The following is an 18932-nucleotide window of genomic DNA, read 5'->3' as shown; positions in this document are numbered from 1 at the left end:
CAATGCACTACAGAAATGCAGGAAGCTGCAAAAGAGGGCTTGAAAAATGGCAAGTCTAAACGACAAATAGCGAGGGAACTTGGAATAAGTGAAGCTGCCCTCAGAAATCGCCTTAAAGAGGTACGAGGCCCTTGCAAGTATACTTTTATCTCTATATTTCTTATTTTGGAAACTTTTGCCTACGTAGGGATAAGCTTAAAATTAATACTCCGACCCCCACTTTTTTCAGGGTTTGGGCTAAACAACCTGGGGAGATTCGGAAGAACTTTTAATGATGAACAGGAACTGGAACTCGCCGAACACTGCAGATCTTTGGACAAATGTTATTATGGTATGACTCTGAAAGTGTTCAGAAGATTAGTTCATGACTACTCTGAGAGGAATAACATTAAAACAAAATTTGACATAAACACTAAGATGGCCGAAAAGGTCTGGGCACACGATTTCCTACAGAGACGAAATCTTAGCCTTCGGATCCCACAGAAAACTAGTCTCGGACGTGTGATGGGGTTCAACAAACAGCAAACGAGCATCTTATTTGATAATCTTTCATCGCTGATCGAGAGATATAAATTTGAACCTCATCGCATATTTAACATGGACGAGTCAGGAATTTCAACTGTACCTAACAAAGTTCCGAAAGTGATTGCAACATGGGGCAAGAAGCACATAGGCAAAATAGCATCTGCAGAAAGAGGTCAGCTGAAAACGGTTGTACGTTGTATGGGAGCTGGGGGGAGTTACATCCCTCCAGGAATAATATTTCCTCGGAAAAGGATGAAGGAGAGTTTGAAGAAAGTTGCCCCTCCTGGGTCACTAATGATGTTTTCGGACACTGGATACATCAACTCAGATTTGTATCTCACATGGCTACAACATTTTGAAAAACAAACACAGCCAACAGAAGATAATCCAGTCTTATTAATTTAGAACAATCACTCGTCACATTTGCGTCTGAACGCCGTTCTTTACTGCAGGGACCATAACATTCACGTGCTTACCATTCCTCCACACAGCAGCCACGAAATGCAGCCACTGGATCGCTGCTTTTTCAAGCCACTGTTGTTGTTGTTGTTGTTGTGATCTTCAGTCCTGAGACTGGTTTGATGCAGCTCTCCATGCTACTCCATCCTGTGCAAGTTTCTTCATCTCCCAGTACCTACTGCAGCCTACATCCTTCTGAATCTGCTTAGTGTATTCATCTCTTGGTCTCCATCTACGATTTTTACCCTCCACGCTGCCCTCCAATACTAAACTGGTGATCCCTCGATGTCTCAGAACATGTCCTACCAACCGATCCCATCTTCTAGTCAAGTTGTGCCACAAGCTCCTCTTCTCCCCAATTCTATTCAATACCTCCTCATTAGTTATGTGATCTACCCATCTAATCTCCAGCATTCTTCTGTAGCACCACATTTCGAAAGCTTCTATTCTCTTCTTGTCTAAACTATTTATTGTCCACGTTTCACTTCCATACATGGCTACACTCCATACAAATACTTTCGGAAACGACTTCCTGACATTTAAATCTATACTCTATGTTAACAAATTTTTCTTCTTCTGAAACGCTTTCCTTGCCATTGCCAGTCTACATTTTATATCCTCTCTACTTCGACCATCATCAGTTATTTTGCTCCCCAAATAGCAAAACTCCTTTACTACTTTAAGTGCCTCATTTCCTAATCTAATTCCCTCTGCATCACCCGACTTAATTCGACTACATTCCATTATCCTCGTTTTGCTTTTGTTGATATTCATTTTATACCCTCCTTTCAAGACACTGTCCATTCCGTTCAACTGCTCTTCCAAGTCCTTTGCTGTCTCTGACAGAATTACAATGTCATCGGCGAACCTCAAAGTTTTTATTTCTTCTCCATGGATTTTAATACCTACTCCGAACTTTTCCTTTGTTTCCTTTATTGCTTGCTCAATATACAGATTGAATGACATCGGGGATAGGCTACAACCCTGTCTCACTCCCTTTCCAACCACTGCTTCCCTTTCATACCCCTCGACTCTTATAACTGCCATCTGCTTTCTATACAAATTGTAAATAGCCTTTCGCTCCCTGTATTTTACCCCTGCCACCTTCGGAATTTGAAAGAGAGTATTCCAATTTTCAAATCTGTCAACACCTGCTTTCTTTGGGATTGGAATTATTGTATTCTTCTTGAAGTCTGAGGGTATTTCGCCTGTCTCATATATCTTGCTCACCAGATGGTAGAGTTTTGTCAGGACTGGCTCTCCCAAGGCTGTCAGCAGCTCTAATGGAATGTTGTCTACTCTGGGGGCCTTGTTTCAACTCAGGTCTTTCAGTGCTCTGTCAAACTCTTCACGCAGTATCATATCTCCCATTTGATCTTCATCTACATCCTCTTCCATTTCCATAATATTGTCCTCAAGTACATCGCCCTTGTATAGACTCTCTATATACTCCTTCCACCTTTCTGCTTTCCCTTCTTTGCTTAGAACTGGGTTTCCATCAAAGCTCTTGATATTCATGCAAGTGGTTCTCTTTTCTCCAAAGGTCTCTCTAATTTTCCTGTAGGCAGTATCTATCTTACCCCTAGTGAGATAAGCCACTACACCCTTACTTTTGTCCTCTAGCCATCCCTGCTTCGCCATTTTGCACTTCCTGTCGATCTCATTTTTGAGACGTTTGTATTCCTTTTTGCGTGCTTCATTTACTGCATTTTTATATTTTCTCCTTTCATCAATTAAATTCAATATTTCTTCTGTTACCCAAGGGTTTCTACTTGCCCTCGTCTTTTTATCTATTTGATCCTCTGCTGTCTTTACTATTGCATCCCTCAAAGCTACCCATTCTTCTTCTACTGTATTTCTCTCCCCCATTCCTGTCAATTGTTCCCTTATGCTCTCCCTGAAACTCTGTGCAACCTCTGGTTTATTCAGTTTATCCAGGTCCCATCTCCTTAAATTCCCACCTTTTTGGAGTTTCTTTGAAGGACTTTTATTCAGAGGAATGCGACCAGTGGCTCATTAACCACCCTAGATATGTAATTACGCAAGAAAGTGTCGCTGAATTGTTTGGAAACGCTTATCAAAGGACGGCCACAGTGACGAAGGCAACAAAGGCGTTCAAGATATGTGGCATTTATCCAATAGATCGTCAGATATTCACCGAGGAAGATTTCCTGCCTTCGACTGTTACAGACCAAAGTGACAAATTTAATGATGCATCCACAGTTGAAACTGGATCTCTCCAGAGACAAAGTTCAGAGACATCTACAAATGAACCATAACCAGGACCAAGTACCTACGTTTCCCCAAAAGAAATTCTTCCTTAGCCAAGAAGAAAAGATTGCCATAAAAGACAGAAGAAAGGAAAGAAGTCAGAAATAGTATCTGGGACCCCATTCAAGAAGCAACTGGAACCCCAATCAACAAAACAAGAAATAAAGAAACCAAAGAGGAAACTGTTTGATTCTGATCAAGCAAACAAAAAGAAAGCAAAACAAAACTTAAATACGTCTAGCGAAAATTCATAAACTTTTCAGTGTCCAGGCTGTACTGCAACATACAATAATCCACCAACAGAAGAATGAATTCAATGTCTCAAGTGCGAGGAGTGGTGGCATGAATCCTGCTCTTGTTATAAAGGTTCTGGACACTTCATTTGTGATCTCTGTTAAAAATATTTTCGTCCGACAGGAATATTTTTGCATGTTCTTGATGACAGGCCCAGATTTCTTCATAAGGTCAAATATTGTATCAACAGTAACTGTTATATGCTGAGAAACAAGGTATATTACGTTTATGTACGCTATAAATTAAATAAAAGACGAAGAACTAAATGACACATATGTTTTTCTCATTGGATAATAATACGCAAATTTACCCCACTAGAAACGCACTCTTACCCCACGGTCGGGTAAGACTGCGCATTTGCATTACTTTTTTTACTAAGTACGAATTGCAGTTTAAATTGTTTCTATGACTTTCGGACTCTGTCATATAACAGGCAAAATTCAGATGAAATGCCAGTAAAAATATGATTGTAATTTGTGACGTTTCCTTCAGTATATCGCTATTTAAACCTCAAGTGCGCAATCTTGCCCCACTTTACTATCGCCTAGTTATTTTAAGGAGAGACGTCATTTCCACCTACTTCTCACCGATCACAGCTGTAGATGAAATGAACTACAGTAAAATACTGAGATTGTTCTTTAAAACCCTTCAAGAAATCGTCCGTCAGGTTTTCTCCATAAGAACTAAGTCCTCAGCCTTCTGACTGGTTTCAAGTGGCGAGCCACGAGTTCCTCTCCTTTGCCAACCTCGTCATCTAAGAATAGCACTTGCAACTTACGTCCTCAGTTATTTGTTGCACTTAATTCCAGATGGTTCCCTGTCTTACAATGGTGAAGTAACTGACTAATAATCTCTTTTTCCCGCCTGCTTTCCTAAGTAATGATGTGTGTGTTATCTTCGTTTGGCATAACTTTAAAGTGATCCTTCTCTCATTCTCCTTTTAGTCGCCTCCTTACTTTACGATTAATAAAATTTGCCCTACGGTGCCACAGACAGAATTTTTCTTTTATCCCAAATGAGGAAAGGGCAAAACGCGTGTCACAATAATGTCTGTTCCGACAGAGAGCAAAAACCAAGGAACAGACAACTCTAGAGATGAAATCACGCAGAGTAGCCGCAAAACTGGGTTGCTGCATGTTAAGCGTGAATGTAAATTAATGTAATGGAGAAAAAATTTAACTGAAGTGTTTATCATCATACAGTTGATTCCCACTTCATCACTCAATCGATATTTAGTTAAGGATAATTTATCATTCTTGAATTTTTTCCTCACATTTAAAGAACAAGGATGTGTGTACAACTCTAGTGTAAAGGGAGGTGGGTTCACCTCACACAAGACGTTACTACGTGCTGTTGGAACTGCTCGCTTACCGACACAGGCGGCGATCACGACGACAGCGAAGAGTGCCTTCTGCATGGCGACTGATAGTCACAAGTCTGCAACGAGCGTCGCCAACGTTACCCTTTATGTACGAGTACGCGCCCACTGTTTCGGAATGCAAATTTAAGCGGAAAAAAAATATCAGCTGTAGCGATAACACCTGAAACCTGCATTTGCATCAAGTTTCTTATAGCTTGCTTCTTATTATCAGTAGCACGCTTAAATGAGAGTTAATAACTGTCCAACGAGGAAAAGGAAGCGAAATTCTTTGACGTTATCATAAGCGTGTAGCGTGGACACGCACATAAGCCTGATAACGAATGCGTTGTACAAATTATAGTTTCAGACAGTTTTTTCTAAACGTTAAGTTTTTACCTGCACGAGTACTGCGATACGGGCTGACAAACGTGCCTTGGACACTATCCACGTAACTCGTAAGTAGTTACTGGGAAGGAGTGCAAGGTTACAAAAGGGCAAAGATGTTTATGGCATTCGACGCCCCACATACTCTGATCAGCCAGAATATTATGACCACCGACCTGCTATTGGTGTAAACCCGTTCACGCGATAGCAGCGTCATCTTTCAAGGAATTACTCCTAGTCAGACACGCGCACGTTGCATGTGGTATCAGTAAGCATGCTGCCCGTGTGTAGAATGAGGAAGGCGCGCGATGTATCTTGAGTCTGACTGAACGCAGATTGTGCTGGCCCAGAGACTAAGCACGAGCATTTCGGAAACTGCCGACTTGTCGTGTGTTCGAGCAGTGCTGTGGGGAGTATCTAGAACACGTGGCAAAATCAAGGTGAAACAACGTCCAGACGTCGTGGGGTTGGGTGACCACCCCTCATTACAGATGTCGGACACCATGGGCTGGGTAGACTGTTAGAACACGAAGCGAAATTTGGCGCAACTTACCGGGTGATCAAAAAGTCAGTATAAATTTGAAAACTTAATAAACCACGAAATAATGTAGATAGAGAGGTAAAAATTGACACACGTGCTTGGAATGAATTGGGGTTTTATTAGAAACAAAAAAATGAAAGTTCACAAAATGTCCGACAGATGGCGCTGGACAGCAAAACGTCAGTGACTGCGCATGACAATCGTGTATAAAAGGAGCTGTAATGAGAGAGAGAATCAGATGCGCCAACAGTCGCAGCATGTTGACGTTACCTGAAAAGGCGCTTTTAGTGAAGCTGTATTATCAGAATGGGGAATGTGCTAGTTCAGCGTTACGATCGCCATAGGAAGGGGATTCGAACGGGTAAAGGCCCGTTGACAAATGCAGCTGTGGCGAGAATGATTTCAAAGTTCGAAGCCACGGGTTGTTTAGACGATAGACCCCGTAGTGGCCGACCGAGCGCAAGGCGTAATGCTGCTAAGACAGTTCAGGAAGAAATGGAGACTTTAGCGGGTTCGTCTATGCACGGGTAAGTCAGCGCTCGTGCAGTCGCACGTCGCACTGGCATTCCATACACTACTGTTTGGTTCGCACTTAGGCGTACCCTCCGATGCTATCCGTACAAAATCCATCGGCAGCATGAACTGTTACCTGACGATTTAGTGAAGCGGAGGGCATTTGCGTTGTCTGCGCTTCAAAAGATGGCGGAAGATGACGATTGGTTGAGTAACGGGTTGTGGACCGACGAAGCTCATTTCACGCTCCGAGGGTCTGTCAACGCCCACAAATGCAGAATTTGGGCTACCGAAAATCCTAGAACTGTCGTGGAAACTCCACTGCACGACGAGAAAGTCACGGTATGGATTGCATTTACCACATCTACCGTTATCGGGCTTTTTTTCTTCGAGGAAATGAGTGATTCTGGTTTTGTAACTGCTACCGTGACGGATGAGAGGTACGCTGATATTTTACAGAATCGCATTATCCCCAGCCTGGCTGATAAACACCTGCTGGAACGTACGATGTTTATGCAGGATGGCACTCCACCCCATACTGCTAGACGCGCGAAAGATCTCTTGCACGCGTCGTTTGGTGATGATCGTGTGCTCAGCCGCCACTTTCGACATGCTTGGCCTCCCAAGTCCCCAGACCTCTGTCCGTGCGATTATTGGCTTTGGGGTTACCTGAAGTCGTAAGTCTATCGTGATCGACCGACATCTCTAGGGATGCTGAAAGACAACATCCGACGCCAATGCCTCACCATAATTCCGGACATGCTTTACAGTGCTGTTCACACATTATTCCTCGACTACAGCTATTGTTGAGGAATGGTGGTGGACATATTGAGCATTTCTTGTAAAGAACATCAACTTTGCTTTGTCTTACTTTGTTATGATAATTATTGCTATTCGGATCAGATGAAGCGCCATCTGTCGGACACTTTTTGTACTTTTGCATGTTTTGGTTCTAATAAAACCCCATGTCATTCCAAGCATGGGTGTCAATTTGTACCTCTCTATCTACATTATTCCGTGATTTATTCAGTTTTCAAATTTATACTGACTTTTTGATCACCCGGTACATCAGACTTTAATGCTTGGCAGAGTACAAGTGTGCCTGAACACACAATGCACCGAACACTTCTAACGATATGCCTGCGCAACCGATGACCTACGCATGTGCCATGTTAGCACCACGACATCGGCAACTGCCACTTAAATGGACACGTGACCATCGGCGCTGGACGTTGTCGCAGTGGCAGAGGACAGCATGGTCTGATGAATCCCGGTACCTTCTTCGTCGTGCCGATGGGAAGGTGCGAATCTGTCCTTTTCCGGGGGAACAGCTCGTTGACACCTGTACTGCGCGACGGACACAAGTTGATGGCGACTCCGTGACAGCCAAGGAATGTCGTACCCCGGTTGCAGATCACGTACACCCCTTGAAACGCCCACTAAATCACGCAGGGCTAACAGGTAATTACGATTTTGGAATGGGCCAAGGGCGTTGCGGTCGGATTCATTTCACAATTGTAATTTATTATCTTTTAGTTCACAAATACACTTCTGAAACAATTAAATGTGCTTCGCGGCTGAAGGCTTCCAAACAGATGCTTTAGAATAAGTTCAATTTTGAAAAAACATGACACACAGTTAAATTTACGAATAAGATAAATCATATACATGTATGAGATCAGCATGCAGAGCGGCTGATGACCGCCGGATTAAATCTTCAAAATTCCAAATATACTATGATGATTACTGAAGGCAGAAGGCCACAATGTTTTAAGATGCTGACAGGGCTGATGGTCCACAAGGTGCACAGAAAGAGATAAACAAGCGCAATAAGATGGCTGAAGGCCGCAAAGTTAAATTCTGCAAATTGAAGAAATACGAAACTTCCTTACAGATTAAAAGTGTGTGCCGGACAGAGACTCGAACTCGGGGCCTTTGCCTTTCGAGGGCAAGTGCTCTACCAACTGAGCTACCCAAGCACGACTGACGCCCCGTCCTCACAGCTTTACTTCTGCCAGTACCTCGTCTCCTACCTTCCAAACTTTACAGAAGCTCTCCTGCAAAGCTCTGCCAGTACCTCGTCTCCTACCTTCCAAACTTTACAGAAGCTCTCCTGCAAAGCTCTGCCAGTACCTCGTCTCCTACCTTCCAAACTTTACAGAAGCTCTCCTGTAAAGTTTGGAAGGTAGGAGACGAGGTACTGGCAGAGCTTTACAGGAGAGCTTCTGTAAAGTTTGGAAGGTAGGAGACGAGGTACTGGCAGAAGTAAAGCTGTGAGGACGGGGCGTGAGTCGTGCTTGGGTAGCTCAGTTGGTAGAGCACTTGCCCGCGAAAGGCAAAGGTCCCGAGTTCGAGTCTCGGTCCGGCACACAGTTTTAATCTGCCAGGAAGTTTCATATCAGCGCACACTCCGCTGTAGAGTGAAAATTTCATTCTTGAAGAAATATATATTGCAGCAATCGGTAAAACAATACCTTAAGTTTAAAAACCTCCTTTTTGCAACACCAACGGCGGAAGGCCCACAGTAACTTGTAAAATCCTTCAGAGAAAATTACAATAACCTTTCAAGAGCAGAAGGCGATACCGTTTGGAGTTGAAGGAAACTCTGAGATCATGTTTCCAGGGCTGAAGGCCCACAACTAACCTTGCCAAATTAAAAATATAAAATACAGTTTAATTACAACAACATTAAGACTGCCAAAAGGATAATTAAGAGAACGGCACTCATGAGTCTCCAGTGTATCGGTCTGCCCTCGTTCACTTAGGCAAGACAGGTGATGAATCCAACTACACTCAATTCGTGCGAACCCAACCAAGGGACAGTCGCAGACCTATCTACCAAGCACTTGCTTGCCACGATGGAGTACACGAGAATTCAAGCACCCCCCCCCCCCCCCAAAAAAAAATAAGCATCACTATCCCCAACCAATGAGTATGTGAACTGCGCTGCCAAAGCTACACACCATGTTGGACAGCAACAACAGGTGAGGAAATGACACTGCCTAAAAGCTATGTTAGCAGTCAGGCAGGTAACCAGAACACTAAAGGCCACAAGGTAGAAAATTCCGCTGGTGCACTTGACTATGTTAAATTAATTTGATCACTTCCACCTGACGGAGGCTATCTCGAACACTTCACCCGTTGTTACTGACAGGAAAATCTCCACAACAGCAACGCCGGTACCAACAATGTAACGCTCAAAACCACTCAACCTTCACGTCCTGTGTCGGCGGGCGACGATGCTCGTACTGATTGGACAGCTCCGGACAGACTCCGACACGGCGCAGAGACCGCCAGCTGGCCCAGTCGACCGCGCCGCACGGAGATGTCCTCGAATCAACCGACCGACCAACAATCCACCAAAACTCAGGCCCAGGTTCAGTGATGCGTGGCGGCAATGGTCGGGCGGGCGATGTCCACGCAGGGCTCACTGCTGCTGCAAGCCGGCGACTGGCTGGCCCGGGCTGCGCTCCAGACGCGCTGCAACTGACAGCCAGGGCCCAACTCTCGACCCGAACTGCCGCCGTGAACTCTCCTCCTCGCACGTTCCGACTGACTCCACGACAGATGACAGCCAGGAAGTAATAGCCGAGCAAAGATCCCTATCAGAGGGGATATATCGATACGCGCTACTAGCGCCGATGACGGTCAGGCAAAACAGCAACTCAGTAACGCCAGTAATTTAAATCAACGTGGTGAGATGGAAAAAACGCTAAAACAGGGTGTAAAATACCAAATGGTGGGACGGCAAAGACATGCACGGCTCGCCTCTTCATGACGATGATGTTTCTCGACGTCCGTGGCATTTTAAGCAAGTGATGCACCATGTTCAGATGACCAGGAGTGTGGTGAAACTGTGTAGGAACACAGTGATGAGTTCCAATTTATGTGCTGGCCTCCCAGCTTGCCAGATCTGAACCCGATCGAACACATCTGGGACGTGATTGAACGTAGAGGCAGAGTTCATCGCACTTCTGCCTGGAACATATAGGAATTAGGTGACGGGTGTGCAGACGTGGTGCCAACTTCCTTGAGTGATCTACCAGGGCTTCATTGCTTCCAAGCCACGACGCGTCGCCGCTATTATCCGTGCCTAAGTTGGCCGTACTGGCTACTAGGTAAGTGGTCATAATGTTCTGGCTGATCAGTGTATTGTCAGTCATGCAAACACAATATTGGCTGCTAATGGCAACAGGGGGCGGGACTGGATGTATGCAGTGGTCAGCATAGCACGAGGATACGGAGCGTAGTTGAACTGCTTAGATACAAAGGTAGAGCAATGGAAAACTACGCATTATATCTGCAATAACAGTTGCCGAAGCTTTCATTTCGTCAGACAGGAACACAAGGAATGTCCCAGAATGAGAAAGAAGTGACAAATGAAATATTAGCCAAAAAAATGGCTCAAATGGCTCTGAGCACTATGGGACTTAACATCTGCGGTCATCAGTCCCTAGAACTTAGAACTACTTAAACCTAACTAACCTAAGGACATCACACACATCCACGCCCGAGGCAGAATTCGAACCTGCGACCGTAGCGGTCGCGCGGTTCCAGACTGAAGCGCCTAGAACCGCTCGGCCTCCCCGGCCGGCCAAATATTAGCATTTCTGCAAGTTGAGTCCATGAAATGTGTGGTGACGTATGCGCTCGGCTGTGCGGACAATGTACATGAGGAGTACAATGATAACGATAGGTACTTAACAAGTGAAAGTGATAATGAAACATGTGTCAGTCAATTGAGTTCATTATCCTTGTCGGACAGGGAGCCCGCAAATCCCGTCTCCAGTGAAACGTAGTAAAGGACAAGCGTTGTCCAATGAGCGGGATAATCCGCAGCATACTAGTGTAACAATTATGTAAAGATTCGAATAAGTTCGCAGAAATATGACAGTGTATTGCATACGAAAAACTAAGGAAATTCAATGGAAGGCAAAACGCACTTGTTGCAGAAACTGGTGCTTACGTGTTTCAAGGATGCTCGATACAACGTACAGGTCGTCATTTTTATCTGTTTTCTGTCTTTTCCTTTAGTTTCTCTAAATTCGTGGAGGTATGTATCGTCTACGTAAATGAAGGCAGTTTGTTTGTTGCCATACGCGTTTCGCTTCGTTTAATTGGAAAGCCTCATCAGTGCCCTGAAATACGTGTTACTTTTTATACATACAATAAAGTATTATGTGAGAGATGTAATATACTGATATATTACATTTTGTCGTCTTTTTCCCTTGCTTTTTAGGTTAGAAACATCTTTTGTAGCACAAGTTCCGTATTGTAAATGTATCGTTCGGTGTTACTTACGATTTCCAGCGCTGTTAACACATATGTGTGTTCCTGGAGATTTATTTGTTCGTCTTCATACTCCAGCTGGCCGATTTCTGGTTTTGTTTATAGATATTTGTCACATCGCATGTTTCACTTTCACTTTCCTTTGGTGATCAACATGTGTGTGTTTTCGGTGTTGTATGTTTGTATGTCTTTTGTTTCTGTTGTGTTTGATGTTATTCATTTGTTGTGTGTGTGTGTGTGTGTGTGTGTGTGTGTGTGTGTGTGTGTGTGTGTGTTTCGCAGTGTGCAAATGGTTCTTTTTTTTTTTAATATGCGTACGTGTGTCTGTATATGTGTGTTTGGGGGGGGGGGGGGGGGAGGAGAGAGAAAGAGAGAGTAGAGGGGAAGGAGATTCATTAATTACATATCCTGGTTACATTTCGGTTTGTTATTGTTTTGGTGTCTAGCAAGATCAGCGAGTTATTGTTTATATGGATTTGGTCATTAAGTACCTTCTTTTCCATTGCAATGGCCCTTTGTATTCGAAAGTTTTCTTGCAATGTAAGGAGCTTTTTGTTGAGATTATTCACTCTGATAACTGTCGTGTCACAGTCCATGTTGGATGGTTCATGTCCATGTTTTATCAGGCGTTCGGCGAAGGTAGATTGCCTGCTTTCATATTTCCAACTTCTTATATGTTCTTTACAGCTAGTTTTAAAGTTCTTGCTTGTCATCCCCAGATATACTGATTTACATTCAAGGCACTCTAGCTATTAAATACCTGCTCCTTGGTACTTGTCTGGTTTTTCTGTTGTTCGTAAATGTGACTGGAGTGTGTTTCTTGTTCTCTAAGCTATTTGTAATCTCTGTTTCTTTAGTATATTTGCTAACTTGTGTGTTGCTTTGTGTTTGTATGTAAGAGTGTACCATTTTCTTCTGTTATTCATGTCATGAGTGTTATTGTTTTGTGTTTCCATGTGTGCTGTAGTGTCTCTGGGGTTCTGTTCTTTCTGCTTGAGTTATCAGCGTTTATTAACAACCCAACAGTGTTGATCAAGATAATACAAGAAAACTGAACTCGTCACAGCAAGAACATTGCAACACACACACAACGAACACAAACGAAAAATTAGAACACTCACTAACAAAAATAACCATAAAGAACAGCATGACAATGTGCAACACATCCATCACCACAAATTTCATTCAAAATTAATAAAAATCCTGACAGAGGAAGAGAAAAAAGAAAATAACACTATAAATATTGGGCTAACACGAGAACTAATGAAGAAATAAATAAATAACATAACCACCACGTCAGAGAAAGAGCAAAATAATAAACTTCAAACAGAAAAAACACAACTATGAAGTTAAAAGCAAAACTACAAGCTAACAACATCATAGTCACAAGAGCTGATAAAGGGGGCAGCACAGTACTGATCAATAAAGGATAATATACAGAAAAAACTAAAGATTTCATCTCTTCTAACAATATCACAAAACTAAAATCTGATCCAACAGCAAGCTTCCAGACACACATAAAAAAAACCTCAAAGATATCAGACACATATGAACAGAGAAACAAAAACAACACATCACACAGAAGAACCCAAAAGCACCAACAGTCAGAAGCCAACCCAGGGTCCACAAACCACACATTCCATTGAGACCTGTTATTAATTTCATGAATGCACCATCATACCATGTGGCAAAACACATGAACAAAATCATAATGCAACATTATGAAACGAAAGGCAGCAGAACAGTGAAAAACACAAATGAACTCATAAGACAAATAAAAGACTTACGCATCCCAGAAACAGCATCACTCAAATCTTTTGACATAGAGAACGTGTAAACATCACTACCCACTGCAGACACAATAAAACTAATTGAAGAAAACTTACTGACAGACAAAAAACTACCTGCAAACAATATTAATAAAATAACAAAATTCCTCAAAGCAATCACATCCCAGAATTACTTCCAATTTGAAAAGGAATTTTACTTACAAGAAGATGGGATCCCAGTGGGATTCCCAATTTCAGGAACACTGGTAAACATATTCATCAACCACATAGAAAACACAATCTTTGATACAGTCATCACAAAGAAAGGATACAAAATTTTTTACTGGTTACAGGTATGTGGACGAAATAATCTGTATGGTAGATGAACCAAGAGAAAAAAATTGAAAAACTTCATACAGATATAAACAACATACATAAAAATAATCAAATTATCAAGGAAAAAGAAACACAAAAGCATATACATTTCTTGGATATAACAATAAAGAGAGAGAACAATAAACACATATTTGACACCTTCAGAAAGCCAACAGCCACAGAAATAATCACACATACTTCATCCAAACAGCCACAAAATCAAAAATTAGCGGCCCTACTACACATGTTACACAGGCTAAATAACATCCCACTCAGCAAAGAAAATTATAAAAAAGAGTTACAAACAATACAACTCATAGCCACTAACAATGGATACAGCACCCATATAGTGGAAAAACTCAATCAAACAATTAAAACACAACTAAAGAAAAATCAAAACAAACAGAGAGCACGAAACCCCACAGACACTACAGCACACACGAAAACACTAAGCAATAACACTCATGACATGAATAACAGAAGAAAATGGTACACTCTTACATACAAACACAAAGCAACACACAAGATAGCAAATATACTAAAGAAACAGGGATTACAAATACCTTACAGAACACGAAACACACACCAATCACATTTACTTTACAACAGAAAAACCAGATAAATACCAAGGAGCAGGTATATACCAGCTAGAGTGCCAAGAATGTAAATCAGTATATCTGGGGATGACAAGCAGGAACTTTAAAACTAAATATAAAGAACATATAAGAAGTTGGAAATATGAAAACAGTCATTCTACCTTCGCTGAACACATGATAAAATATGGACATGAACCATCCAACATGGATTGTGACATGACAGTTATCGGAGTGAATAATCACAACAAAAAGCTCCTGACAGTGCAAGAAAACTTTCACATACAAGGAGCCATTGAAATGGAAAAGAAGGTACTTAATGACCAAATCCATATAAACAATAACTCCCTGATCATGCTAGCAACCAAAACAATAACAAACCGAAATGTAACCAGGATAAATAATGAACGAATCTCCTTCCCCTCTTCTCTCTCTCTCGCCTTCTCCCCCCCCCCTTCCCACACACACACACGCACAGACACATGAACTCACATTTCTTTTTTTAAAAAAAAAAATGAACCATTTGCACACAGCAAAACACCCTCCCTTCCATACACACACAAACTAATATTTATTTTAAAAAATTAACGCACACGCACACACACATAAACTCATATTTATTTTTAAAAAAAGCAGAATACACGCACGAGCGTGTCCGAGCGTGTGCACAAACAAACACACACACACTAGTGATGGGGAGCTCGTGAATGAGTCGTTCAAATGAACGCTTCACTCCAGTGAAGTGTGAACTAACCACTCAAGTTCAGTGAACTGGTACTTCAAACTCTCCACAGATAGCACACTCCAGACTTTTTTTCTAGTTCGTTCACTCACTCTCTTCCCCTCTCCCTCTCCCACTACATTGGCGCTACGTCACTCATTCTCCCTTCACTTCAGTCCTCCCTCTACTGCCTGTCGACGAATCGCGCGGTGAAATACACTGACAACAACAGTTGCACTTTGCTTTCCCATCACCTGAATCAGCAAAGAAACCCAAAATTTCACTACTTCTACGCGATCGCGAGTTGCTAGCCATTGTATAAGCGTGAACAGACACAAAAATTGCTTTCCGAATAAAATAAAGAGGGATTTTACCTGAAATCGTACCAATGACTACAGGTGACAGTTTACGTTTTGAATTTAGAGGGTTATTATTCTCAACAATAATAAAATCTACAGGAAAACTTCTGAATAATTACTTAACGTAGGTATATAGACTTTGTGACAGTGGTAAACATACTCATTCTATTTTGGATTAAATTTTAAAAGGAACATAAAATTGGACTGAATTTCGTTAGTAGCCCTAGTCCATAAATACAACAAATAAGATTTCACTTGGCAGATGAAGACTCTTTTTGGCGCTTCATGAGAAAATGTCGAGCAAGGTTAAACGTAATACCTTCTTTATATGTGACAGGTTTCTCTATTTATCTTTCCTTTGTCCTCTTCGACCATGCTGTATTTAAGTTAACTCAGACGCTGTAAGACGCAAAACGTTGCGTGGACGTTACTTCATAGTTCGGCCATCTGTTGGTAAAATTATGAGGTATTACGAAACTTTATTGTACGAGCGAGGCGAAGCGAGCGTAGCCGCGGCTGAGCGGCGAACTGGACAACTTCGCCAGGCTTCCGTACTTCATGAATGAACTACTTCATTTGAACACTTCACGGCAAAGAGTGAAATGAATGAAGTACTTCACGGGAATGAACGAGTTCGACCCATCTCTAACACACACACACACACACACACACACACACACACACACACACACACACACAACAAATGAAAAACATCAAACACAACTGAAACAAAAGACAGACAAACACACAACAACACCAAATCACACATATTTTGATCACCAAAGGAAAGTGAAAGTGAAACATGCGATGTGAAAAATGTCTATAAACAATGCCAGAAATCGGCCAGCTGGAGTATGAAGACCAACAAATACATCTCCAGGAACACACAATGAGTTAACAGCGCTGGAAATCGTAAGTAACACAATATGGAACTTGTGCTATGGAAATTGCATCTAACCTAAAAAACAAGAGAAAAACACGACAAAATGTAATATTTGAGCATATTATATTTATCACATAATATGTTTATTGTATGTATAAAAAGAAACGTGTATTTCAGGCCACTGATGATGTTTCCCAAATAAATGAAGCGAAACGCGTACGGCAACAAAGTGCCTTCATTGAGTTGCACAACGGTACACACCTCCACGAACAATGTACAGAATGTGCATGACAGTGACCTGCTACGTTATGCCCTAGAAATTTCGCGTGATTTCAAAAGAAGCAGTGGATGGTTGCATAGCGTCGAACAGTGCTACAGAATTGGAAGACATAAGATAACAAAATTTCAAACAAAGCGTCAACTTGACGGTGCACAGCAAACTGTGGAATCGGCCCGAAAATTTGCACATGAGATAAGATAACTTATCCCACCGTTTAGTAAGAATTTACTTTCAACTCCGTCCAATTTGGATTTGAAGAGGAAATGCATATGAAAAGAACCGTGGAGATTAGAGGTACTGAGGGAGTTGTATCAAGATCAGCCACCAACAGTGGCTTACCGCATTAGTAAACGAGGGTGAGTCAAATGAAAACCTTAAATATTTTTTTAAAATATTATTTATTGTGCATAAGTGGTACAAAGCTGTATCACTTTTCAACATAATCTCCCTCACGCTCAATGCAAGTCCTCCAGCGCTTACAAAGTGCATAAATTCCTTTAGAAAAAAATTCTTTTGGTAGTCCGCGCAACCACTCATGCACCGCGTGGCGTAGCTCTTCATCAGAACGGAACTTCTTTCCTCCCATTGCGTCTTTTAGTGGTTCAAACATATGGAAATCACTTGGGGCAAGGACTCATGAGTATGGTGGATGAGGAAGACACTCAAAATGCAAGTCTGTGATTGTTGCAATTGTTGTGCGGGTGGTGTGGGACCTTGAATTGTCATATTGCAAAAGGACACCTGCTGACAGCAATCCACGTCGCTTTCATTTAATTGCACGCCGCAGATGATTTTTTAGGAGATTTGTGTATGATGCACTGGTGCCAGTGGTTCCTCTAGCATGTAATGCTCCAAAATGACGCCTTTTTCGTCCCAATAGAGAGTCAGCATAACCTTCCCTGCTGATGGTTCTGTTCGAAACTTCTTTGGTTTTGGTGGTGAGGAATGGCGCCATTCCTTGCACGCTCTCTTCGTTTCTGGTTGGTGGAAGTGAACCTAGGTTCCGTCCCCAGTAACGATTCTTGTAAGGAAGCCATCACCTTCTCGTTCAAACCGCCGAAGAAGATCTTTACAAGCATCAACACGTCGTTCTCTCATTTCAGGAGTCAGCTGCCATGGCACCCATCTTGCAGATCCTTTGTGAAACTGGAGCACATCATGCACAATGTGGTGTGCTGACCCATGACTAATCTGTAAACATGCTGCAATGTCATTCAGTGTCACTCGGCGGTTTACCTTCACTATGGCTTCAACTGCTGCAATGTTCTGTGGAGTCACAACTCGTTGTGCCTGACCTGGGCGAGGAGCATTTTCCACTGAAGTCACACCATCTGCGAACTTCGTACTCCATTCGTAGACTTGTTACTGTGAAAAACATGCATCACCGTACTCAACCTTCATTCGTAGATGAATTTCAATAGGTTTCACACCTTCATTACGCAAAAACCGAATAACAGAACGCTGTTCTTCCCTGTTGCAAGTCGCAAGTGGGGCGGCCATATTTATACTGGTACTGCGACGGTATGTGTGCATCTGCACTATGCTGCCACCTACAGCCCATTCTGCACGCTGTTTGTAGCACGCTTACCAGCTGACAGGATAACGGCGGGAAATTTCCATTTGTTATTACAAATTTAAGGTTTTCATTTGACTCACCCTCGTACAATTATGCAGACAGTTAATCTTGTGGTAAATTGGCTGGAAAGTTAATTATTGTGCTGCGAGAAGTAGGACGTGCTCTGCCTCCTACGATTCTTTGTTTCAAATGGCTCTGAGCGCTATGGGACTTAACATCTGAGGTCATCAGTCCCCTAGACTTAGAATTACTTAAACGTAACTAACCTAAGGATTATATTAGGAAATGAGAGGCTTAAAGTAGTAAAGGAGTTTTGCTATTTGGGGAGCAAAATAACTGATGATGGTCGAAGTAGAGAGGATATAAAATGTAGAGTGGCAATGGCAAGGAAAGCATTTCAAAAGAAGAGAAATTTAACATCGAATATAGATGTAAGTGTCAGGAAGTCGTTTCTGAATGTATTTGTATGGAGCGTAGCCATGTATGGAAGTGAAACATGGACGGTAACTAGTTTGAACAATAAGAGAATAGAAGCTTTCGAAATGTGGTGCTACAGAAGAATGTTGAAGATTAGATGGGTAGATCATATAACTAATGAGGAGGTATTGAAAAGCATTAGGGAGAAGAGAAGTTTGTGGCACAACTTGACTAGAAGAAGGGATCGGTTGGTAGGACCTATTCTGAGGCATCAAGGGATCGCAAATTTAGTACTAGAGGGCAGCATGTAGGGTAAAAATCGT

General features: G+C 42.2%; 1 protein-coding gene across 1 annotated transcript in view; it reads right to left on the bottom strand.

Annotated features, from left to right (window-relative positions):
* Positions 1-5030, bottom strand: part of LOC124802721 — a 33276-nt gene extending 28246 nt beyond the window's left edge. Inside the window, exon 1 of the mRNA XM_047263689.1 lies at positions 4921-5030. Within this exon, the coding sequence (XP_047119645.1) occupies positions 4921-4966 (46 nt within the window). The 5' untranslated portion in view covers positions 4967-5030. The remainder of the gene's footprint in view (positions 1-4920) is intronic.
* Positions 5031-18932: the final 13902 nt, after the last annotated feature.

This window comes from Schistocerca piceifrons, chromosome 6 (assembly GCF_021461385.2).
Source record: "Schistocerca piceifrons isolate TAMUIC-IGC-003096 chromosome 6, iqSchPice1.1, whole genome shotgun sequence".
Classification (NCBI taxonomy): domain Eukaryota; kingdom Metazoa; phylum Arthropoda; class Insecta; order Orthoptera; family Acrididae; genus Schistocerca; species Schistocerca piceifrons.
Note: the sequence above shows the minus strand (reverse complement) of the source record. Positions and strands in the feature narration are given on the sequence as shown.